The sequence below is a fragment of the Populus euphratica genome, unplaced genomic scaffold, assembly GCF_000495115.2.
Source record: "Populus euphratica unplaced genomic scaffold, PopEup_1.0 scaffold721.1, whole genome shotgun sequence".
Taxonomy (NCBI): domain Eukaryota; kingdom Viridiplantae; phylum Streptophyta; class Magnoliopsida; order Malpighiales; family Salicaceae; genus Populus; species Populus euphratica.
The window spans coordinates 6791-33364 of record NW_011500604.1 but is presented as its reverse complement, the minus strand read 5'-3'; the positions used below and the strand labels follow the sequence as shown (position 1 = coordinate 33364).

The window sequence follows — 26574 nt, the reverse complement described above, 5'->3', positions numbered from 1 at the left end:
TAAAACATGGCTACAAAATTTAAGACCAGGATCCATTCGTGCTTGGGATGAAATGCAACAACAGTTTTTAAAGAAGTTTTTTCCATCTCATAGAACAAACTCTTTCAAGAGACAAATCACCACTTTCACTCAAAAACCAGGAGAAACATTTTACCAATGTTGGGATAGGTATCGAGACTTGCTTAGTACTTGCCCTCATCATGGTTTTGAAACATGGAGATTGGTTTCACATTTCTATGAAGGGTTAACACCTAAAGATAGGCAAATGGTTGAATTGATGTGCAATGGAACTTTTGAAGATAAAGACCCTGATGAAGCAATGGAGTACTTAGACTTGTTAGCTGAAAATGCTCAAAATTGGGACACCGCGGGTACTTATGAGGCATCGAGTAAAACTCAACCTCATACATCTAGTGGAGGTATGTACAACCTTAGGGAAGATCATGACCTTCAAGCCAAGTTTGCATCTTTAGCTAGAAAAGTCGAGGCACTAGAATTGAAAAAGAGTGGTCAATTAAAATCTGTTGAAAACATTGTGTGTCAAATCTGTGAAACAAATGAACACTCAACCAATAACTGTCCAACCTTGCCTTCCTTTAAGAAATGTCTCCATGAACAAACCCATTCTTTAAACAGTTTTGAAAGGTCCAATCACAACCCATATTCACAAACATACAATCCTGGTTGGAGAAATCACCAAAATTTTAGTTGGAAGAGTGACAATGCACAAACTTCACAACCACCGTTTCAAGCACACCATAATTTCCAAAATTCTCATGGATATGCACCTCCTTATGCTCCACCTCCTACAAGAAATTTTGAGGAAACTTTGTATGCATTCATTGAAAAGCAAGAGACAATCAATACTCAACTTGCTCAAAACATGACAGATTTTAAAGATACTCTTGCTAAATTAACATCTGCTCTCAGTTTCCAAGAGAAAGGTAAGTTTCCATCTCAAACACAACAAAATCCCAAAGGGCAATACAATGCAAATGCAAGTAGTTCCGGAAGCCAACACATGGATCAAGTCAAATCAGTCACTACTCTGCGCAGTGGTAAGGTTATTGAAAAACCCTCTCTTGAACCTTATGAGAAAGATGATGAATCAATCTCTGAGGGTAAGGAAGGGGATGAATCTGAAAATTGCAAAGAAACGACTGATTCACCGCCAGCACTTCCATTTCCTCATGCCATGACCAAACAAAGGAAAGTCAATCACAACTCTTAAATTTTTGAAATTTTCAAATAGGTAAGGATCAATATACCTTTGCTAGATGCCATTAAACAGGTTCCTTCCTATGCTAAATTTTTGAAAGATCTATGCACTGTGAAGAGGAAACTGAATGTGAAAAAGAAAGCCTTTTTAGCCGAACAAGTAAGTGCTATTCTTCAAAATAATAATGCTTTGAAATATAAAGACCCTGGTTGTCCTACAATTTCTTGCTTTATTGGAGAGCATAAAATTGAAAGAGCCTTACTTGATCTTGGAGCTAGTGTGAATTTACTACCATATTCAGTTTTTCAAAATCTCAATCTAGGAATGGACTGATGAAGCTATCATTTGGAAACATGACATTGGAGATGAATATTTTCAACATTTGCAAGCAACCTGGAGATGATAATGATTTACAGGAAGTAGATCATATTGATGAATTAGTTTATGATCAACTTGAATCTACTTTAAGTAAAAATGAATTGGATGAAACTGAAGATTTGCAAATGATTTATTCTGAGAAAGAAATCACGGATGAAACAAGCACCGAAAATGTTGATCCGAATCTTTTGTCAACAGTGACAGCAGATTCGACATTTGACATCACACCAATGGATGATTACTTTCCTAACGAATCCTTACTTTCTCTTAGTCCAATGCCTTGGTATGATAAAAATATTAATTTTCTTGCTTTAGGAGATTTGCCAGCTGATTGGAGTACCCAAGACAAAGAAAAGTTTTTGAACGAAGTGAAGAACTTTTATTGTGATGACCCTAACTTATTCAAATATTGTCATGATCAAATATTTCAAAGATTCATTCCCGACAATGAGGTAAGTAGTGTCATGAAACTTTGTCATTCTGAAGCATGTGGAAGTTATTTCTCGTCAAAAAAGACAGCTGTAAAAATCTTTCAAAATGGATTTTATTGGCCCACCATGTTCAAGGACACACATGCATTCTGCAAAACTTGTGAAAATTGTCAAAAAGTTGATACTGGTAAAAAAGTTTTGTTTTATAATTCTCAACTCTATTCATTCCCTAGAGAGCTAAGACCAAGATGGAGCAATCCTTATGGGACCTATGATATTGAGAATTTAATGAATGACAATGATTTTAAGGAAAATGGACATCATTTGAAAGCTTACTTTGATAATTTTCCTAGTGAAAATGAATCAACTGGTTTGAATGATCTTGTAGATAAAGGTTGATTATTTTGTTTTTCTTACATTGTTTTTGTGTTTCTTTTTGAGTGATTTTTTTTGCTAGTTTCTCTCACCCCGGTCAAATGGCGGACAACGGTACTCCGTGACTTAAGTCGGTTCTTTCAGTTTCCCACAATAATTGATATTAGTGTATATATTTGTGCAATTCTTTGAATGTCTCTTCCAATTCTCATATGAAAATGGACACTAATCTTGAAAAATTGAAAAAGTATTTTCCCGCTATGCCTCAGAATGCGATTACAAAAATTTACCGTGCTAGATGTGCAAGATTGAGATTGTTAATGAATCATGGAATTCCTGAAGATATTCGCTGGTTGATTGAAGCAAAGGTCCGATTATCAGGTGAGTCCTCTAATTCCTTCATTTCACACATGCCTAGAACTGGTAAAAGCACTTTTGCAAAGAAGCGTCGTGCAAAACGACTAGGAGTCTGTCATCGATGTGCTAGATGGACTTGTAATACACAATGTCGTTCTTTAGGAATGGTATCTATAAACCGTGAAGATAAAATACAATTCATTAAGGATGGCCTGAGTAAGGAGTCTTTAGATAATCTTCTATTGACTCTTGAGACGCATCCTAGTGGAGATGTGCATTGTGCAATTCATGATTTATGGCTACTATTTCATAAAGAACATGATCGACTTAGTCTTGGGAATTTGACTAAAAAAGACCCTGTTTGCCGTTCTTAGACGTAAAACCAAGGGAAGATGTGAGCCACAATGACAACTACCTGTACATACACATGCTTTTTTTTCAAAAGTAAATAAATAAATAAATAAAAAGAGAGAGAGACTGTGTGAGACTCCAGCTGGCCTACATATAGGTGTTATGATTGCCTTTCTAATTCCTCATCTATAAAACCCTCTTTTCCTTCCTTTCATTTCTACTCAACCCATACATTCAAAAAATACAGAAGTGTGTAGAAATGGCAAGTTCCTCAAGTCAACAAATAAGAAATATTTGTGTTTTCGGTGGATCTAGTCCTGGGAAAGAAAAGGAGTTTTTAGAATCAGCAAATCATCTTGGTCCAAGTGCTACTGAGAGAAAGATTCATTTAGTGTATGGGGGAGGCAGTCTTGGGTTAATGGGAGGTGTGTCAATAGCTGCATTTTTAGGAGGTAGTCAGGTTTTGGGGGTTGTCCCCGAAGCTTTAGCACAAGGGGACATCATTGGAAAAACAATTGGAGAGGAACTTCAGGTCTCCACAATGTCGGCTCGAATGAATGCAATGTTTAACCATGCTGATGCCTTCATTTGCTTTACCAGGTGGTCTAGGTACATTGGAAGAGATCTTTTATATTTCCTCTTGGGCTCAACTGCACATTCACCATAAACCCATAGGTTTGTTAAATGTTAATGGTTATTATGATAAGTTGTTGTCTTTTCTTGATCATGCTGTGGAACAGGAATTTCTAACATCTTCTGCACGACAAATCATAATCTCTGCTGCTACTGCTGAACAATTAATTGACCAGCTACAATCCTTCATTCCTGTAATTGATCCTTCCATGAGTCGCATAAATTGGTCAACTAAGGAAAGCCGTAAAATGCTTAGATTGGATTTGAGCCTTCATTTGTGAATTTTTGTATCTTTTTGTTTTATTATTGTGTTTTGTTATTTCTTATTTTTGTTTCAGTGTGTTTCAGGTTTGTTAGTGTTCGTTATTTCAGGTGATATCTTCTATACTCTATCTTTCTACCTTTAAACATTGAGGACAATGTCTCATTTTGGTTGGGGGGAGAGGGTAGTAATTGATAAAAAAAAAATTGTTTTTCATTTCATAAAGCATGTGCATAATTGTTGTTACTAGGATGGTAGAGTTAAGGAGCTCTTTTGTTAAAGTGACTCTTGAGACGCATCTTAGTAACCATTCTTAACAAGGTCTATTATAATACTTCTTGAAATATTCAGGTTTACAAACTCTCGCATTGTTATCACTTAATTCTGCTCATATACTTATTTAACATGTATTCTTAAACCTTAATTTACACACACACACTTTAACATATGATTGTGGGTTGCATATTGGATTATTACATTATTTATGTTCTTTTGTTAAAGGTAACAACTAAGGGAAAGGGATTGTATATAATTAAGAAAGAAAACATGAAAAAAAATGAAAAAAAACAAAGAAAAAAAAGAAAAAAATGATGATAATAAAAATGTAGATAAGTTTGGTTTCGTAGCCTCCCTAACCTAAGCAATTAAGCCCGAAGGGGGGTTTTAACACCTAATACCCTAAAGTCAACTGACTTGGGAGCTATTGGCCCAACGCTTGTTACATGGGTTGAGGAGAAAAGCTTAAGGAAATCAAACATTGCACTATCTACATATCAGTATCTGTGACCCGAGTTACTAAGCTCGTAGGGGTGTCTTAACACCTAATGCCCTAAGACCAACTGGTCTAGGAGTCATTAGTTGAAAGCTCGTTACATGGGTTAAAGATGCATGATGTTTTTAAAGTATATGTATATAGAGTTAAAAAAAAAGAGACAAAAAAAAAGACAAAAATAGTAATCCCAACCCAAGGAAGTTAACCTTAAACATTAGAACAAAAAATTTGTTTTCTTCCAAGAAAAGCCCCATAATTATGTGTTGATACATTGAGCACAAAAGAAAGGTTTATTAATATCTTGTTAAGAGGTATTGAGCAGATATATAAATTTAATGAGAGTTTGTTTATCTGGATGGATTAATGGAAGTTAAATGATGAATACCTTGCTTTGTGAAATTTGCAAATTTGTTTTCTATTTTAACGTGATAGACTAATGGAAGTTAAATGATGAATACCTTGCTTTGTGGAATATACAAATTGTTTTTCTATTTTACGCTTTGATTACTAGGGACTAGTAATAAGCTGGTTGGGGGGTGTGATTAGTACTTAAAAGTGCATTTTTATCATGGTTTTATATCATCATTTTGCACTTGAAGTATCAATAACTCCTTAACTAAAATATGTTTTATAATAATGTATCTAATAATATAAGATACCTATAATTTGTGGTAAATGTCTATTTTTAATGCAGGTCTATCACATAAATGAAAGGATTGATTGATGACTTGAAGAACTTAAATTGCAAGGATAAAGAGATGGTCAAACTTAGAGAAGAGATGTCGGTGCAATCCAAACCGGAACACTGTTCGGTAATTGGGTCATATCTGGAGCTACAGATCTCATATTTAGGTCCAATTTATATGGATGGAAAGGTAAGACATAAGCCTACAACTTTCATATGGAGCCCAAGATCTAAAAAGGCCATTATCAAGTCCAAATTGTAGCAACAATAAAGAAGCCCGAATCTGTCTTCCAGCCCGAGCACTGTTCGGTATTTTGGCCATATCTGGAGTTCTAGAAGTCCAAATGAGCTGAAGTTTTTACACAAGACAGTTGAGACAATTGCCTACAACTTTTATGTTTTGAGTGGCTCTAATTTTGATGTTATCAATGACATTTTAGGCAGACAAGAGAAGATAAGGATTGTCACCACGTCAAGACAACTTTCATGTTTGCAACTGGCTCCAGTTTTGACGTTATCAATGACGTTTTGGGCAGACAAGAGAAGATAAGGATTGTCACCAAGTCAAAAGTTGGCCACCCACTTATCAATTAGTCATCAAATCAATAGTTCCCAATTTTGGCCTATAAAAGGAGGCATTTGCTATGCATTTAGACATCTTGGTTTCCAGATCAAGATCATGTTCTTCCTTTCTCTCTTTGTATTTTTTATAATGTTTATGCTTTGCTTTCATTAATATTAAGTTTATGCCTTTCATTTCCTTTCCTTTACTTAGTTAACTTTTATGTTCTTATTTTGTTTATCTATTTTTCTTTCTTTCATTATGTCTAGCTAACCTTTGTTTTCATTAATATTAAGTTTATGCCTTTCATTTCCTTTCCTTTACTTAGTTAACTTTTATGTTCTTATTTTGTTTATCTATTTTGCTTTCTTTCATTATGTCTAGCTAAGTTAGTTATGTCAAGGTGAAAAGGTTACACTAATGGTGTAAGAATAAGTATAGTGTAAACTTAATATGGACTTTAATGTTTGATACTAACATGTTTTATATTTGTTATCTTGTTTACTCTTTAATACTTTGCTTGTTAAATGATTAATCTTGATTTATGTTGTATAACACTTGGTACAACAAATGCTTGGCACTTTCATAGCCCATAATGTATGGTATAACTAACACCTGAGTACACTTGGTACAACAAATGCTTGGCACTTTCATAGCCCATAATGTATGGTATAACCGACACCTGAGCTATGAAAGGAACTTGATTTGTTGTTAACATAAGTTATAATCATGAATGCTTGACGAGATTTACAAGTATTAGCTTTAATTGAATAAGATGACTAATGTAATCATGTTAACAATATATAATCTGATTGGAACCTCCTTTGTGTGTGGTTTCTAATTCAATAATAAGAGTTTATACTATACTTGTTTGATATACCATTAGTGGAACCTCTAACCTTGACATTTGTTATTATTATTGTTTAATCCTTACATTAATTTTCTATCTCCAAGTTCTCCATTTCCAAGTTCTCATCATCTTCTTCTTCTTCTCTTTCTTTATTAGTACTACTACTACTACTACTACTACTACTACTACTACTATTATTATTATTATTATTAGTACTAATACTACTACTACTACTACTAGTATTATTATTATTATTATTATAGTTATTGTTGTTATTGCTATTATTGTTGTTATTGTCATTATTATTATTATTGTTATTATTACTATTGTTGTTGTTAATAATTTGTACAATTAACCTCCCTGTGGTTCGACCCCGGTCTTGCCGGCTCCTTGTGGTTCGACCCCGGTCTTGCCGGGTTATTTATTACTTCGACACTCCTGCACTTGGGAGAAGACATCAATCTTTTAGTCGTGTCATCAATATATCAACACATAGTTGTGGGGCTTTTCTTGGAAGAAAACAAGATTTTTGTTTTAATGTTTAAGGTTAACTTTCTTGTGTTTGGATTTTTTTCTTTTTTTTAAATATATATACATATAACTTAAAACACAATGTATCTTTAACCTACGTAACAAGCTTTCAGCTAATGACTCCTAAACTAGTTAGTTTTAGGGCATTAGGTGTTAAGACACCCCTATGAGTTTAGTAACTCGGGTTATAGATACTAATATGTAGATAGTGCAATGTTTAATTCCCTTAAGTTTTTCTCCTCAACCCATGTAGCAAGCGTTAGGCCAATAGCTCCTAAGTTAGTTGACTTTAGGGTATTAGGTGTTAAAACACCCCTTTGGGCTTAATTGCTTAAGTTAGGGAGGCTATAAAACCAAACTTATCTATATTTTTATTATCTATAATTTTTTTTCTCTTTTGTTTTGTTTTTTTAAAATTATGTACTATCCATTTTCCCTTAGTCGTTACCTTTAACAAAAGAACATAAATAATGTAATAATCCAATGTACAACCCCCAATCATATGCTAAAGAGTGTGTGTAAAAATTAAGGTTTAAGAATACTTGTTAAATGAGTATATGAGCAGAATTAAGTGATAACAATGTGAAAGTTTGTAAACTTGAATATTTCAAGAAGTATTATAATAGACCTTGTTAAGAATGGTTACTAAGATGCGTCTCAAGAGTCACTTTAACAAAAGAACTCCTTTACTCTTTCATCCTAGTAATAATAATTTTGCATATGCTTTATGAAATAGAAAACATAATTAGTTAAATTTTTTTGGCAACTACTATCCTCTCTCCCCAACCAAAACGAGACATTGTCCTCAATGTCCTAAAGTAGAAAGATAAAGTATAGAAGACATCACCTGAAATAACGAAAACTAACAAACCTAAAGCACACTTAAACAAATATAAAAAACAACAAAACACAATCATAAAACCAAAAGACACTATGATTCACAAACGAAGGCTCAAATCTAATCTAAACTTTTTACGGCTTTTCTTAGATGACCAATTTAGACGACTCATAGAGGGATTAATTATAGGAATGAAAGATTATAGTTGTTCAATCAATTGTTCAGCAGTAACAGCAAACATTATAATTTGTCGTGCTAAAGATGTTAGAAGTTCCATAGCATGATCAAGAAACGACAACAACTTATCATTAACCATTAACATTTAATAAACCTATGGGTTTATGGTGAATGTGCAGTTGGGCCCAAGAAAAAATATGAAAGATCTCTTCCAATGTGCCTAGACTACCTGGTAAGGCAATGAAAGCATCAGCATGGTTAAACATTGCATTCATTTGAGCAGATATTATGGAGACCTATAGTTCCTCTCTAATTGTTTTTCCAATAATGTCTCCTTGTGCTGGACAACCCTCAAAACTTAACTACCTCCGAAAAATACAGCTATTGATACACCTCTCGTTAACCCAAGACTGCCTTCCTCATATACTAAATGAATCTTTCTCTCAACTAACACCTGACCAAGATGATTTTCTGATTCTAAAAGCTCCTCTTCTTTCCCAAGACTAGATCTACCGAAAAAACAAACATGTTTATATTTGTTGAATGTATGGGTTGAGTAGAAATGAAAGGAAGGAAGAGAGGACTTTGTAGATGACAAATTAAAAAGGCAATCATACCACCTATATATAGGTCAGCTTGAGTTTCACACACACACTCTCTCTCTCTCTTTATTTATTTATTTTTGAAAAAGCATGTGTACGTACAGGTAGTTGTGATTGTGGCTCACATCTTCCTTTAGTTTTACGTCCAAGAACAACTTACTCTATGGATTGGGGATAGGCTTCCCTTTCAGTTTTCTTAAAAACTAGTAAACATGATCTTTTTTAATCAGATTCCCAAGACTATATCGATCATGTTCTTTATGAAAATGAGGTCATAAATCATAAATTGAACGATGCACATCTCCACTAGGATGTGTCTCAAGAGTTAATAGAAGATTATTTAAAGACTCTTTACTCAGGCCATCCTTAATGAATCGTATTTTATCTTCATGATTTATAGATACCATTCCTAAACAATGACATTGTCCATTACAAGTCCATCTAGCACAGACTTTTAGTTATTTTGCATGATGTTTCTTTACAAAAGTGATTTTACCTATTTTAGGCATATATAAAATGAAGAAATTTAAAGACTGACACAACAAGAAGATTGATGTCTTCTTCGAAGTTTAGGAGTGTTGAAGTAACAAATAACTCATCAAGATCGGGGTCGAACCGTAGGGAGGTTAATTGTATAAATTATATATAACAATAATACAACAACAACAATAATAAAAATATAGTAGTAGTAGTAGTAGTAGTAGTAGTAGTAGTAATAAAAATAGTAATAATAATAATAATAATAAAGAAGAAGTTGATGAGAACTTTGAGATGGAAGATTAACGTAAGGATTAAACAATGATAACAACAAATGTCAAGGTTAGAGGATCCCATTAATGGTATGTCAAACAAGTATAGTATAAACTCTTATTATTAAATTGGAAATCATACACAAAAGAGGTTCCAATCAGATTATAAATTGTTAATATAATCACATTAGTTATCTTATTCGATTAATGCTAATACTTGTAAATGTTGTTAGGCATTCATGATTATAACTTATGTTAACAACAAATCCAATTCCATTCATAGCATAGGTATAGGTTATACCATACGGTTGGGCTATGAAAGTACCAAGTATTTATTGTACCAAGTGTTATACAATATAAATCTAGATTAATCATTTAACAAGCAAAGTATTAAAAATGAACAAGATAACAAATACAAAACATGTTAGTATCAAACATTAAGGTCCATGTTGAGTTTACACTATACTTATTCTTACACCATTAGTGTAACCTTTTTACCTTAACATAATAAACTTAACTAAACATAATGAAAAAAAGAAAAATAAATAAACAAAATAAGAAAATAAATAAGATAAAAGTTAACTAAGTAAAGGAAAGGAAATAAAAGGCATAAACTTGATATTAACAAAAGCAAAACATAAGCAATACAAATATATAAAGTAAGAGCATGATCTTGATCTGAAAACCAAGATGCCTAAATGCATGGCAAATGCCTCCTTTTATAGTCCAAAATTGGAAACTATTGATTTGATGACTAATTGATGAGTGGGTGGCCAACTCTTGACTTGGTGACAATCTTTATCTTCTCTTGTCTACCCAAAACTTTATTGATAATGTCAAAATTGAAACACTTCAAACATGAAATTGTAGGAAATTGTCTCAGCTTTCCAGGAAAAAAAATTAAGGTCATTTTGACTTCTTGAACTCCAGATATGGGTTAAAAACTGAATAGTGTTCGAGCTGTAGGACAGATTCGAGCTTCTTCGTTGTTGCCATGATTTGGACTTGAAAATGGCTTTTTTAAATCTTGGGCTCCCATGAAATTTGTAGGCCTATATCTTACCTTTCCATCCATATAAAGTAAACTTAAATCCAAGATTTACAACTCTAGATATGAGTTAATTACCGAATATTGTTCACGTTTGGACTGCACCAGCATCTCTTTTCTAAGTTTATTTATCTCTTTGTCCTTTCAATTTCAGTTGTTAAACTCATTAATCAATCCTTTCAATTATGTGATAGGCTTGCATTTAAAATGAGCATTTACCACTAATTAAAGGTATCTTATATTATTAGATATGTTATTATAAGACATGCTTTAGTTAAGGAGTTTTTGATACTTCAAGTGTAAAATGTGAGAGAAACAAGCAACACAAAAATCACACATAAAAAAGAAACACAAAGACAATGGGAGAAAAGAATCAATCTTTATATACAGGATCACCCAATTCAATAAAGTCATTTTAATGGAAAAATTGTAAAAGTAAACTTTCAAACAATGTCCATTTACCTTGAAAATATTATCATTCTTTAGATTCTCGATATCACAAGCCCCATATAGATACACATGTTTCACAATAAAAGGACCGCTCTATCTTGATCTTAGTTTTTTAGAAAATAAATGGAATCTAGAATTATAAAGCAAGGCTTTTTGACCAATATTGAATATTTTTCTCAGTATTTTCTTAACATAAAACTCTTTGATTCTTCCTTTATAAATTCTTGAATTTTCATATGCATTATTTCTTATTTTCTTAAACTCATTTATTTGTAATTTTCGTAGTTGACTAGCATTATCAAGGTTTGAATTGAAAACTTTAATAGACTAATAAACTTTATGTTCAAATTTCACAGATAAGTGACAAAGGTTTTTCATAGACTAGTCTATAAGATGACATACCTAATGATGTTTTATAAGCAGTTTAATAAGCCCAAAGTACATCATCAAGTCTTAAAGACCAATCTTTCTTATTAGGGTACACTATTTTTTCTAAGATCTGTTTGATCTCTCTATTAGTAAGCTCTATTTGTCCACTTGTCTAAGAGTGATAAGGGGTGGTAACTTTATATGTGATTCTATATTTCTTCATTAAAGACTCGAATGACTTGTTGTAGAAATGTGTTCCACCATCACTTATCATGGCTCGGGGATTCCAAATCGAGTCAAGATATTTTCTTTCAAAAACTGTATCACTATTTTGTAATCATTGTTTTGACTTGGAATTGTCTCTATATATTTTGAAACATAATCTATTGCGACTAATATGTACAAGAAACCAAATTATAGAGGAAGGAAATGGACTTGTGAAATCTATACCCCAACAGTTAAAGATCTTAATAACAAGAATAGGATTTAAAGGCATCATGTGACGTTTTGAAATAGATCCCAACTTTTGATAATTTTCACAAGTCTTGTAGAATGTATTTGAGTCCTTGAACATGGTGGGCCAGTAAAATCCATTTTGTAACATTTTTCAGTTGTCTTTCTTAATGAGAAATGACCCTTACATGCCTTAGAATGATAAAATTTAATGACATTACTTACCTCATTATCAGGAATGTCTCTTTGAAATATTTGATAAGGACAATATTTGAATAAATAAGGGTCATCCCAATAAAAGTTCTTCACTTTGTTCAAAAACTTTCTTTTATTTGGGTACTCTAATGAGCTGACAATTGTCTTGAAACAAAAAAATTGACAATATTAGCAAACCAAGGCATTATAGAGATAGAAAGTAATGATTTATTAGGAAAGTAGTCATCAATTGGTGTGATGTCAGTTTTTGAATCTGTTGTCAATCTTGACAAATAATCTGTGACAATATTTTCGGTGCCTTTCTTATCTTTGATTGTGATATCAAATTCTTGAAGTAATAAAATCCATCACACCAATATAGCTTTAAAATCTTTCTTAGAAAGAAGATATTTCAATGTTGTATGGTCGCTAAAAATAACAACAAGTGGGCCAATAAGATAACACCTGGATTTTTCACATGCAAATACTAGTACAAGTAATTCTTTTTCAGTGGTGGTGTAATTCATTTGAGCACTATTTAAAGTTTTACTTACATAGTAAATCACATAAGATTTTTTATCTTTTCTTTGTCCCAAAACAGCACCTACGACATAATCACTAGCGTTACATTTTATTTCAAAAGGTAATGACCAATCAGGAGGTTGAATGGCAAAGTAGAAGTAAGCAAGTTCTTGAGTTTAATAAAAGCTTCTTCACAATGTTCAGTCCATTCAAAAATATTATTCTTTGTTAAAAGGTTACTTAAGGGCTTAGATATTACACTAAAATCTTTAATAAAGGTTTCTTATCTTTTCTTTATCCCAAACCGCACTCACGGCATAATCACTAGCATTACACATTATTTTAAAAGGTAATGATCAATCAGGAGCTTGAATGACAGGAGTGGAAGTAAGCAAGTTTTTAAGTTTAGTAAAGGCTTCTTTATAATGTTCAATCCATTCAAAAATATTATCCTTTGTTAGAAGGTTATTTAAAGGCTTGGATATTACACTAAAATATTTGATGAACCTTCTATAAAAACCAGCATGTCGTAAGAATGATCTAACATTTTTAATAGATTTTGGTGTTGACAAGTTAGCAATTAACTTGATTTTAGATTTATCAACCTTAATTTCTTTTGATGAAATAATGTGACCAAGTACAATGCCATTTGTTACCATAAAGTGACATTTTTCCCAATTTAGTACAAGATTATTCTCTTCACACTTGCTTAAAACCTTTTTTATGTTAGTCAAACAATCATTAAATGAATTGCCAAAAATAGAAAAATCATCCATAAAAATCTCAAGAAAATGTTCAACCATATCACTAAATATACTAAGCATGCATCTTTGAAATGTGGTTGGTGCATTACATACTCCAAAAGGCATCCTTCGATATGCAAATGTATCAAAAGGATAAGTAAAAGAAGTCTTTTCTTGATCTTTTAATGCAATTTCAATTTGGTTTTAACCTGAATAGCCATCTAGGAAAAAATAAAATTCATGACCTGCAACTCTTTCTAGGATTTGGCCCATGAAAGGTAAAGAAAAATAATCTTTTCTAGTCATTGAATTAAGTTTTCTATAATTAATGCACATGCGCAACTAGTAATAGTCCTAGTTGGAATTAACTTATTTTTCTCATTTGTTATCATAGTAACTCCAGACTTCTTAGGTACAACTGGGGTAGGACTTACCTATTTGCTGTCAGAAATAAGATAAATGATTCCATTATTTAGAAGCTTAATGACTTTATTTGTCACTACTTCTTTCATATTAGGATTGAGCCTTCATTGCATTTCTCTAAAGGGTTTAGCATTTTCCTTCAAATAATTCTGTGTGTGAAAATTAAAGGACTAATTCCTTTTATGTGAACTATGGTCTATCCGAATGCATTTTTATGCATCTTTAGAGTTTGTAATAACTTACCTTCTTGATGTGCATTAAGTTTGGAAGAGATTATTACCGGAAAAGTTTCATTTTCTCTAAAAAATGAGTATTTGAGATTGAATGGTAACGACTTCAAATCAGGTCTGGATTGTTGAACACTTAAAGGTATGGACTTAATTGATCATGGTGACAATTCCTCAATTTGTGGTCTCTAATTTCTTGCCTTTGATTCTTTCTGAAAATAAATCATTTGCAAATCGTCAAATTCATCAATCTCAGTTTCACTAGAAATGGTTTGAAATTGATTATGAACTAATTTTTCAATGAAATCCACTTCCTATAAATCATTATCATTTTCAGGTTGCTTGCAAATGTTAAAAATATTCATTTTCAATGTCATGTTTCCAAAAGATAGTTTCATCAGTCCATTCCTATAATTAATCAATGTATTAGAAGTTACAAGAAACATACATCCTAAAATAACAGTGTTCGAATTGCAAAAAAGATTCAGACTTCTTCGTTGTTACCACAATTTGTACTTGAAAATGACCTTTTTAACTCTTGGGCTCCCATGAAATTTGTAGGCCTATGTCTTACCTTTCCATCCATATAAAGTAGACCTAAATCTAAAATTTACAGCTCCAGATATACCCAATTACCGAACAGTGTTCCGGTTTGGATTGCACCAGCATCTCTTTTCTAAGTTTAGCCATCTCTTTGTCCTTTCAATTTCAATTTTTAAACTCATTAATTAACCATTTTATTTATGTGATAGGCCTGCATTTAAAATGAACATTTACCACAAATTAAAGGTATCTTATATTAATAAATATGTTATTATAAAACATGCTTTAGTTAAGAAATTATTGATACTTCATGTGCAAAATGATAATATAAAACCTTGATAAAAATGTACTTTTAAGTACTATTCATGACGCGATTGGTTATCTTCTTTGGCCATATTTTTTGAAAATGATGAGAATACCCTACAAAGTCTACCACTTAATATACTTGACCACACTAGCACATGCAGGAATATAATAAAAGGAAAAAAAAACAAAAGAATAAGAAAGAAAACAAAAAAAAAAAACAAAGTTAGATACAAGAAACGTGAAAAGAGAAAATAAAATAAATAATATAATCTATACAAAAATTTACCTCCTTAGCAATGATGCCAAAAACTTGACACGACTAAAAGATTGATGTCTTTTCCCAAGTGCAGGAGTGTCAACATAATAAATAACCCGGCAAGACCGGAGCCGAACTACAGAAAGATTAATTGTATAAATTATAAATAACAACAACAACAATAATAAGAGGAGGAGCAGTAGTAGTAGTAATAATAGTAATGGTAATAATAATAATAATAGTAATAGTAGTAGTATTAATAATAATAATAATAATAGAAAAAGAATAAGAAGAAGAAGTTGATGAGAACTTTTAGATGGAAGATTAATGTGAGGATCAAACAATGATAGCAACAAATGTCAAGGTTAGAAAATCCACTAATGATATTTCAAACAAATATAGTATAAATTCTTATTAGTCAAGTGGAAACCAAACACAAAGGAGGCTCAAATCAGATTATAAATGGTTAACATGATTACATTAGTTATTTTATTCGAATAAAGCTAATACTTGTAAATATTGTTAGGCATTCATGATTATAACTTATGTTAACAACAAATCAAGTTCCTTTCATAATACATATGTAGGTTATATCATACGATTGGACTATGAAAGTGCCAAGTATTTGTTATACCAAATGTTATACAACATAAATCTAGATTAACAATTTAACAAGCAAAGTATTAAAGGTGAACAAGATAACAAATACAAAACATGTTAGTATCAAACATTAAGGTCTATGTTGAGTTTACACTATACTTATACTTACACCATTAGTGTAACCTTTTCACCTTGACATAATAAATTTAGCTAAACATAATAAAGAAGATAAACATAAATAAACAAGATAAGAAGATAAATAAGATAAAAGTTAACTAATGAAAGAAAATGAAAGGCATAAACAAGATATTAATGAAAGTAAAACTTAAGCATTACAAAAATACAAAGAGAGAAAGTAACAACATGATCTTGATCTGAAAATCAAGATGTCTAAATGCATAGTAAATGACTTCTTTTGTAGGCCAAAATTAAAAACTATTGATTTGATGACTAATTGATGAGTGGGTGATCACATCTTGACTTGGTGACAATCCTTATCTTCTTGTCTGAATAAAAAGTCATTGATAACTTTAGAATTTGAACCAGACCTTCACATGAAAGTTATAGAAATTTGTCTCAGCTTTCTAGAAAAAAATAATTGAGGTCATTTGAACTTCTAAAACTCAAGATATAGGCTGAACATTGAATAGTGTCTAGGCTATATGACAGATTCAAACTTCTTCATTGTTGCTATAATTTGAATTTAAAAATAATTTTTTTAAATCTTGGACTTCTATAAAAGTTGTAGGCCTATGTTTTACCTTTCCATCCATATAAAATAGACATAAATTCGAGATCTACAGCTCTAGATATGACCCAATTACCGAACAGTGTTCTAATTTGGACTACACCAATATCTCTTTTCTAAATTTAGCCCTCTTTTTGTCCTTTCAATTTTAATATTTTAACTCATCAATCAATCTTTTCCAATATATAATAGACCTACATTTATGATAAATATTTACCACAAATTAAAGGTATTTTATGGTATCAGATTTATATTATAAAATATGCTTTAATTAAAAAGTTATTGATACTTTAAGTGTAAAATAATAATATAAAATTTTAATAAAAATATATTTTTAAATATTAATCAATTGTGTAAAAAAATAATTAATTTTAAAAAATCATAGAGATAGAAAACACAAGGGCTTATTTGTGAATTTATGAAACACAGGAGGTTCATTTAAGTGGGTTTTGCCCAAAAACTGTCAACGGTTTTACTCTTGTACCCATTTCTTCAACACAAAACTCTGCATTCCAGCTTTCAACACCCCCTCCACTTCTGTCCCACCCACAAAAATGGGACTTTCATGGAGCAATAGTAGAAGAACCACCACTTTTTATCACCCCCATCCACCCCCTCCGCCACCGCCACCACCTTACTATTATCATCCTGGAGAATCTGTCTCTCCTCCTCCTCCTCCTCCCCCCCCACCACCGCATCAAAGTCACTACACCACCATACAACAACCACCACAATCTTACCCTTATCCTACACACCCTCCACCTCCAATTCACTCCTACCACAACTCCCATCCATACCATTCCCGCAACTATGCAAATCACAATTACCAATACCAACCCTTTTATTATACCGGTCACTATCAACCCGCTAGTGGGTGGTCTCCTGTAATTAGGCCTAGTGTGGGTTTTTCTACTACTGCTGCTTCTACTGCACTGCCAATTCAGCTGGAGCCGGCTCCTTTTGTTGATCATCAGAATGCAAAGAGGATTAGGAATGATGTCAATGTTCATAAAGATACTTTAAAGGTTGAAATTGATGTTTTAAATCCTGATCATCACTTGGTTTCTTTCGTTTTCGATGCTTTGTTTGATGGGAGGTTAGTATTTGATTTGTTAGTATTAGATTCTTGTTGAATTCTTGCTTTTGTTTCGATAAAGATGAGGTTTTTAATGTATTGGTTGCTTGTTACATGATACTTGATTAAGGGTTTGCTTCTGTTTCTTGACATGGAGTTTTTAGTTTACTTAAGAAATTAAATCAAGATCTTGAATCTCGTAATCTCCATTAGCTACGAGCTTTGGTCATTAACTTTATTGGATCCCTTTAGTTAAAGTCTGAGGTGAGATTTTGTATTGTTATGAGTGACCGAAGGAATTGAAGCAAGATAAGTTTGACTGCCCCCGAGAAGGAATGAATTCAATTTGCATTATTGGGTGACTTTTTAATGTTGAAAACATTTCACAGTGGGGATTCAATTCTAATGGGGGCTTGGGGTGATATCTCAAGTGATAGCATGGGGTGATATAGAATATGGACCTCATGCATCTTATCTCTTAATTGTTGACTCTCTAGAGTGGCTTTGGTGGTGGAAATGACAGTAGTGAAGGGTTTCGAAAATGAAATTTGCAAGAACGAGCCAAAATAGGGAAATTTGAATGATTTAACATAGAGTGACACGAACATAACCAAAGCCAAAGTTTGCTTTCCCCTTTTATGATGTTCTCCTAATACCTCTAGAGATACTTGGAGATTGTGGACTGTGGTTACTTATATGCTGCAAATGCTGGCCATTTTTTCCTATGTTTGACATATAAATTAGTAAAATTAGGCGAATTGTCCTAATATGAAGGGTGATTGGTTAGGAAAAGTAGCTTAGTCAAGCTAAACTGCTTGTTAGAAAAGTAATATGGTTTAGTAACAATATTGACTATGCAAATTTTATAATTAAGTCTAGTTACAAGATGCTACAATCAAACATCAAAATGGTTGTGAATAAGAATTGGACTGTCTAATACAAGCTATTACAAGAATACTGCTAAAAAATGACATATGATGCCTTGATTTTTCATTATATGGGCTTCAGTAGCAACTGTTTTAGTTTTACACTTTGGTTTCAGTATTGCTGTTTTCCTTTATTAGTCTTAAATACAACATAATTTACTACATGTACCATGAAATCTTGATTACAATTGTAATTGAGATTTCATTGGTCTGTGTGCTGACTGACATGGTTTTTTTTTTTTTTTTTTTGAGAAAGACTGACAGAGTTATATATTAAAAGTTTTACCATATTGGCTTTATTATGTTAGAAATTAACTCGCTCAAAAGTTTAACATTTATGATTACACAAGCACAATATGAAAGAAATGTGTCCTGTGTACCTATTGTAATATTAAGAATGACCTGAAGTTTTCACCCACAGACCAATGAATTAACCTCACATTAGTTTGATTTTGTTATTCTCTCTCCCCATCTTTTGTTTGACTTTATGGAAGGATTATCTTCCTCTTTGGGAGGCTTGACTTGTTTCTTGTGCTGATTGGAAGAAACTTGTCATTCTGTGTGGATGAAATTTCTATATGGTGATTTTCTTTATTTGTTTATTCTCCATGTAGGATATATCATAGCTATATTTTTTCGGTAGACTTAATGTATGCTATGCCAATGAGCTATATAGTCAACTTAGGATAGTCGAGTTAGAGCTCATAAATGCATTGATTTGGAGCCTTTCATAGACCTTCATTAATATGTTCTGTCTCAATCTAGCTGACCTCAGATATAAGCACAGGCGCTTGTTTAGTATATGAAGATTTTCACATAGGTGAAAATGTTAGTGGGACTTATTTTGATGTTTCAAGGTCTTTCATAGGAAGGTGTTTATATTTGGAAAATACCGATTTATTACATGTATTAGTGTATTAATGTTAAGTTAAATTATCTTGTTTTATGAAAATTTCAATAACATGAAACAATCTGAATTAGGGAATTGCAGTGAGAAGTTTGCACTTCTAAAGAAGCAATTTCAAACATTGATGCCTAATTTGTTTCTGGATCTGAACATATTTTGACCCAACAATCTGGCTTGTTTAAAAAGAACATCCAAATGTCACAACATGAGAATCTCATTGGGATTGTTTCATAACAGAACCAAAGCACTAGATCCCTTTGGAGCACTAGAAATACCAGCAATTAACTAGAAGCTTCATCCTGGATTGATTCTCTAAAGTATTCTAATCACTCACGCGGCACCCACACAATATGATTATTATTATTATTTTATGTTTTTTTTTGTAAATCTAATACTGTTTCTTTTGTTTGTTTTGTAATAACAGCATTACAATTTTCTACTTTGCCAAGGAAGAGCTGGATGGTAGGTTTGTTCCTGCATTTCCTGAAGCCCATTTACCCGTGAAAATCTCTTTCCAGAAAGGTCCTGGACAGAGATTTTATCAGCCTTCAGGAACAGGCATTGATTTGGGCTTCTTTGAGTTGGATGATCTCTCATCACCTGAAGAAGATGTCTTTCCACTTGTAATTGCTGCTGAAACAAACTTGCCAGATGATTTAACAGATGAACATATTGATTCTGTGCCAAACACACGACGCCACATGCAGATTACTCAAGCTGTTCTCGAGAAAAAAAATGGTGACAATTTCCATGTGAGAGTAACCAGGCAGATTCTGTGGGTTGCTGGAGTTAGATATGAACTGCGTGAGATATACGGAATAGGAAGCTCAGCAGCTGAAGGATTTGATGACAGTGACCCAGGGAAGGAGTGTGTGATTTGCATGACTGAACCTAAGGATACCGCCGTGTTACCTTGCCGACATATGGTGAGAGTCCACCTCTTATGCATCATGAATTGAAGGTTTAATTCAAGGCACATGAGTGCAAGTTATCTAATTTCTAGATTTTATGTAGTGGATATATCCCTTTGTTCATCTCTCTCACACAGACAGACATTTCTATTTTTAGTAATAGTCTTATGTGGAAATCTAGACTAGAATAGTTTTTTCTATTGTTAATGTTCACTATCTGATTTTGCATAGAGTTTTCAATAAAACTTCATTCAAGAGGAAATACTCTTGTTTCTAGTATCTAAGTTCCTTGAGGAAATTGTCTGCAGTCCGCTTGCAGTTACAAGTTTAAATCTCTTTGCCCGTACCTTTATATTTGAACCTCTATTCCTATTTTCTCAATTCACGCTGCTTGTATCTTTTCAGTGCATGTGCAGCGAGTGTGCAAAAGAATTGAGGCTTCAATCAAATAAGTGTCCCATATGCCGCCAACCAATTGAGCAGCTTATAGGTATCAAGATAAATAGTGGTGATCAATGAGGATGAGAAACTGCGTTCCTCATATGAAGTTGGATTTATGGTGCAATGGTTAACCTTTTTATTCTAATTTATTTTACCGTAACTTTACCCTATGAATGTGCGATCTAATTTTTTTTATTCTTTTTGTTTGTCCTTTATATTTATATATACTTTTCTTCTGTCCTTGTACAAAATACTCTGTAGATCAAATCTTGCAAAGAGATAATTCACTAACAGTAAACATCAAATGAATCTTTAGCCACTTGTATTATTTACCTTATAATTATTTGGCCATGAAGCCACCTTTATTACCTTGATCATCTTATTCTTACAAAATGACTTCTAGTGATACGGCTTCGCATCAAAAGTTTGGCCTTGTCCAGGACCAGGAATAAGAAATGCATATGTATGCAGGTGCGAGGATAGTTTAAAGTTTTTTCATGAATATGAGGTATCTACGTTAAAGTTAGGATTTTTGGCTGGCTCTTTTTTCTCTTAACCCATTCAAGTGACCAAGTCCATAGATCATGCTCCTAACCTTCATCATTGAATTCAGTTTCTCTTGGCATGTATCTATCATGTGTGCATGTGTGTCCGTAAAATAGCTATTGTGATGAGTAAGTTGAGCACGGAGATTCCAAAGGTAGAAAGAGAAGCTGCAAGACAATTGGACTGAGTGAACCTACTAGCAGATCTACAGTAGCAGCCTTTTCCCTTTGAGCTAACAGCCGAAAAGAGAGGCAGAGGGAATATTTTCCATTGAAGTTAGAATTGAAGGGGGACAATTGAGAATCTTCAAAGCCTATTTTGTACCTTTATTGATATGTTTACCCTTGAACTGATCAAAGAACACAGTAGTCGTGATTTGATATCATTGTTTGCACCGTATTGCTTGCCAAGGAAGGACGTAATATCATTTTTTTTCTCGTAATGGTATCATGGTATCCGTATTACATAACCGAGAATTTAGATAATTCAAAAGAAATCGCGAAGTTAGCTCTACTATTGATATCTCTGTTGAATAACTGGAATAATTGAATGAAATTAACATTGATTTATAATAACAATGATGATATTTGCTTTTGAGAGTAATCATAAATATGCTAATGTTAAGAATATTAATGTGTCAATTATTCATAAAAGGATGTCCAATGTACTAGGGTTTCCAAATCATAATGCACATTATTGATTGGTGTTGATTATAGACCTAAGAAATAATGCTATGTAAGGTCAGGAAGATGTAAAGAGAAATGTTAAAGGCATAATTAGTAGGAATTTAATAATGAAAATCTATTTATTTAAATTGCTAATACGGCGATAAATATATATTAGTCTGATTAAGCTTGCATGCGACATAATTAAATGAGCTTTTTAGCATGCCAGGACTCATTTTTCTGTATTTCTGTATGCCAGCTGTTATTAGTTATTGATCACCCCAATGAACTTCATAACTTATGTTGAAGTTTCTTAAATTATCTAGTCTTGCTACTGTGCATTATTTTGTTAGATATACAGTGATCCTTTTCTTTCAACACCTGTTTGTTTCGAAGGAGAGGTAAAAGGAAGGTTTCATCTGAAAAGGGGAGAGGAGGGAGGGCATAATCTTGTTTCCATGGCAAAGGAAGGAAGAAGGTGAACCTGTCCTACCAAGTCCCTAAAAAACTGTCATGTGGCATAAAAAACTGTCACATTGTTTTTCTTTGCTCTCATGACCAACTAAAAGAAAAGGAAAAAAGGGTACTTTACCCTTCCCTCCTATTTTATCTATTCGCCAACAAGAATGTCGGTGATTGCATTTTTTTTTTTCACCTGGCTTATTATACCAGCAATTTCATCATGAATGCATGGAAGTAACAAGCTGCTGCCTTTCTTTCCATCTAGAAATTAATTTTGGCTGCTGCCATTTTCAAATTATAGAATTAAGTACGATGCATTAATTTGGCATGAGGAGATGGTCACTATTAAAAATCTCTTTTTAAGTGACAATCATTTACTTTAAGAAAAAGGCTTTTAAATAAAATGAAAAAAATTATGGTATAAGCTATGAATGTTCATGGTGATTAATGAATACATTAATTAACTTTAATTTTGAATTTGATACCACACCTTCCCACCCACAAGACAGTAGAAAATGCCCTTTCCTTTTATGGAAGATGTCACTCTGATGCTGCCAGCTACATGCATGCTTTTGTCCGAATTAGGAATCTGTGGGATGATATTTCGTGAAGGAAAAATCACCGACAAATATCCAGCTTGGGGAAATATTTATCTAAGTCGGACTTGATTAAAGTAGGAAAAGTAAACCAAAATGGCATGCCAGAAAAAGTCCTTATTACAAGTCCTCAAAAGATTTGAAGGAAGATATATAATGGAGTTTCAGTATGTCCTTGTACAAGTCAAATATTTCATTTATTTTATTTTACCATAATGTTATGGAAGCTTTTAACTTCTTGGATGGATTCATCTTTTTTTATCAAAACTTCTTGGATTCTTATGATGATGCTGAAGAGTGGGTGTATTTGCCTTGTTATTCCTAGTGAAAGGGGGGAAATAGGGAGAAGAAAAAACAAAGACTGCCCATCATAATATATGGTCAAAACTTCTCTCACATCTATACCTTTACTATTATTTACCTAATGTAGACTAAAAATCTAGAGATAGGACAGAGAAAGATTGTACTGGGACCATATAGGATGATAACATATATAGATACAAAATAAACGGCCTTCCATCCATCAAAATATATATAACGTGTAATTGTATACTGACATGATTAAAAAATTAATGTTTTTTTTCAAGTATAAAAGTATCAAAATAATAAATAATCTGGCACGACTGAAGTCGAACCACAGAAATGTTAATTGTATAAATTATAAATAATAATAATATAACAACAATAAAAATAATAATAGTAATAATACAAATAATAATAGTAATAATAGTAGTAGTAGTAGTAGTAATTAGTAGTAGTAGTAGTAGTAGTAAAGAAGAAGAAGAAGAAGAAGTTGATGAGAACTTTGAGATGAAAGATCAATGTAAGGATTAAACAATAATAACAACAAATATCAAGATTAGAGGACCCATTAATGGTATGTCAAACAAGTATAGTATAAACTCTTATTACTCAATTGGAAACCACACACAAAGGAGGTTCTAATCAGATTATAAATTGTTAATATGATTACATTAGTTATCTTATTTGATTAATGCTAATACTTGTAAATCTCATCAGGCATTCATAATTATAATTTATGTTAACAATAAATCAAGTTTCTTTCATAGTTTAGATGTCGGTTATACCTTACAATATGGGCTATGAAAGTACCAAGCATTTATTATACCAAGTGTTATATAATATAAATAGAGATTAGTTATTTAACAAGCAAAGTGTTAAAGAGTGAACAAGATAATAAATACAAAATATGTTAGTATCAAACATTAAGATTCATATTAAGTTTATACTATACTTATTCTTACACCATTAGTGTAACCTTTTCACCTTGACAGAATAAACCTAGCTAAACATAATGAAAGAACATAAATAAGATAAAAGTTAACTAAGTAAAGGAAAGGAAATGAAAGGCATAAACTTGATATTAATAAAAACAAAACCTAAACATTACAAAAATATAAAGAAAAATAAATAACCAAAATAAGTTAACTAAGTAAAGGAAAGGAAATGAAAGGCATAAACTTGATATTAATAAAAACAAAACCTAAACATTACAAAAATACAAAGAAAAATAAATAACCAAAATAAGATAAAAGTTAACTAAGTAAAGGAAAGGAAACGAAAGGCATAAACTTGATATTAATAAAAACAAAACCTAAACATTACAAAAATACAAAGAAAAATAAATAACCAAAATAAGATAAAAGTTAACTAAGTAAAGGAAAGGAAACGAAAGGCATAAACTTGATATTAATAAAAACAAAACCTAAACATTACAAAAATACAAAGAGAGAAAGCATGAGCATGATCTTGATCTGGAGATCAAGATACCTAAATGTATGGCAAATGCCTTCTTTTATAGGCCAAAATTTGGAACTATTGATTTAATGACTAAGTAATGAGTGGGTGACCAACTCTTGACTTGATGACAATACTTATCTTCTTTTATCTACCCAAAACGTCATTGATAGCGTTAGAATTAGAATCACTTGAACATGAAAGTTGTAGAAAATTGTCTCAGCTTTCCAGGAAAAAAAATGGAGATTATTTAGACTTCTAGAACTCTAGATATGGGCCAAACATTAAACAGTACTTGGGTTGTAGGACAAATTTGGACTTCTTTGTTGTTGCTATAATTTGGACTTGAAAATGGTCTTTTTAAATCTTGGGTTCTATATGAAAGTTGTTGGCCTATGTCTTACCTTTCCATTCATATCAAGTAGACCTAAATCTGAGATCTACAACTCTAGCTATGACTCAATTACCGAACAGTGTTGCGATTTGGACTACATCAATATCTCTTTTCTAAGTTTAGCCATCTCTTTATCCTTTCAATTTCAGTTCTTAGACTCATCAATCAATCCTTTCATTTATGTGATAGGCTTGCATTTAAAATGAATATTTACCACAAATTAAAGGTATCTTATATTATTAGATATGTTATTATAAAAATGCTTTAGTTAAGGAGTTATTGATACTTTAAGTGCAAAATGATGATATAAAACCTTGATAAAAATACACTTTTAAGTACTAATCATATATCTTCCTCTTGTTTTATCAGTCATTAAGCACACACCATTTAGGTGCTCATATGATACCCTATATATGAATAGCAATCTCTGTGCCTAGTTGCCCATGAGTTTCTCTCAAGAACTAAATACAAAAGGAAGTAAAACCAAACCCGAAAATAGTTGTTGGGTTCTTGAATTTATTGAAACTCACCTAAAAATTGTTCCCAAATTTAACACACAACATACCAAGTGGATGCTTGTAGGATATATGGCTTTGAGAATTTATTAAATTACTTGAATAGAAAGGAAAATAATACATTTGAAAACGGATACGTCAAGCATAGAGCAAATTGCTTTTATAGTATAAATTTGACCTTCTTCACTATGAAATAATATTTCGCATCTATAATTATACAGTACATGTATAGTGTCTGATTAGTACTTAAAAGTGCATTTTTATTAAGGTTTTATATCATTATTTTGCACTTGAAGTATCAATAACTCCTTAACTAAAGCATGTTTTATAATAATATATCTAATAATATAAGATACCTTTAATTTATGGTAAATGTTCATTTTAAATACAGGCATATCACATAAATGAAAGGATTGATTGATGAATTTAAGAACTGAAATTGAAAGGATAAAGAGATGGCCAAACTTAGAAATGAGATGTCGATGCAATCCAAACTGAAACACTGTTTGGTAATTGGGTCATATCTAGAGCTATAGATCTCATATTTAGGTCTAATTTATATGGATGGAAAGGTAAGACATAGGCCTACAACTTTCATATGGAGCCCAAGATCTAAAAAGGCCATTTCAAGTCCAAATTGTAGCAACAATAAAGAAGCCCGAATATGTCCTTCAACCCGAGCACTGTTCAGTATTTTGGCCATATCTGAAATTCTAGAAGTCA

General features: G+C 32.1%; 1 protein-coding gene across 1 annotated transcript; it reads left to right on the top strand.

The window, feature by feature from the left end:
* The first annotated feature begins 17102 nt into the window (after positions 1-17102).
* Positions 17103-21285, top strand: LOC105115627 (probable E3 ubiquitin-protein ligase LUL4). The gene is made up of 3 exons (XM_011012572.1): positions 17103-17751; positions 19988-20489; positions 20880-21285. Exons 1-3 carry the CDS (start codon positions 17210-17212, stop codon positions 20991-20993), a joined length of 1158 nt encoding a protein of 385 aa, XP_011010874.1. The 5' UTR covers positions 17103-17209; the 3' UTR covers positions 20994-21285.
* The last annotated feature ends 5289 nt before the right edge of the window (positions 21286-26574 follow it).

Excerpts from the sequence above, each read along its gene's own strand:
- LOC105115627 (XM_011012572.1), top strand. The coding sequence starts at position 17,210 with ATGGGACTTTCATGGAGCAATAGTAGAAGAACCACCACTTTTTATCAC. Across the intron at positions 17,752-19,987 it reads GATGCTTTGTTTGATGGGAG|CATTACAATTTTCTACTTTG; the intron begins GTTAGTATTTGA and ends TTGTAATAACAG. Across the intron at positions 20,490-20,879 it reads TGTTACCTTGCCGACATATG|TGCATGTGCAGCGAGTGTGC; the intron begins GTGAGAGTCCAC and ends GTATCTTTTCAG.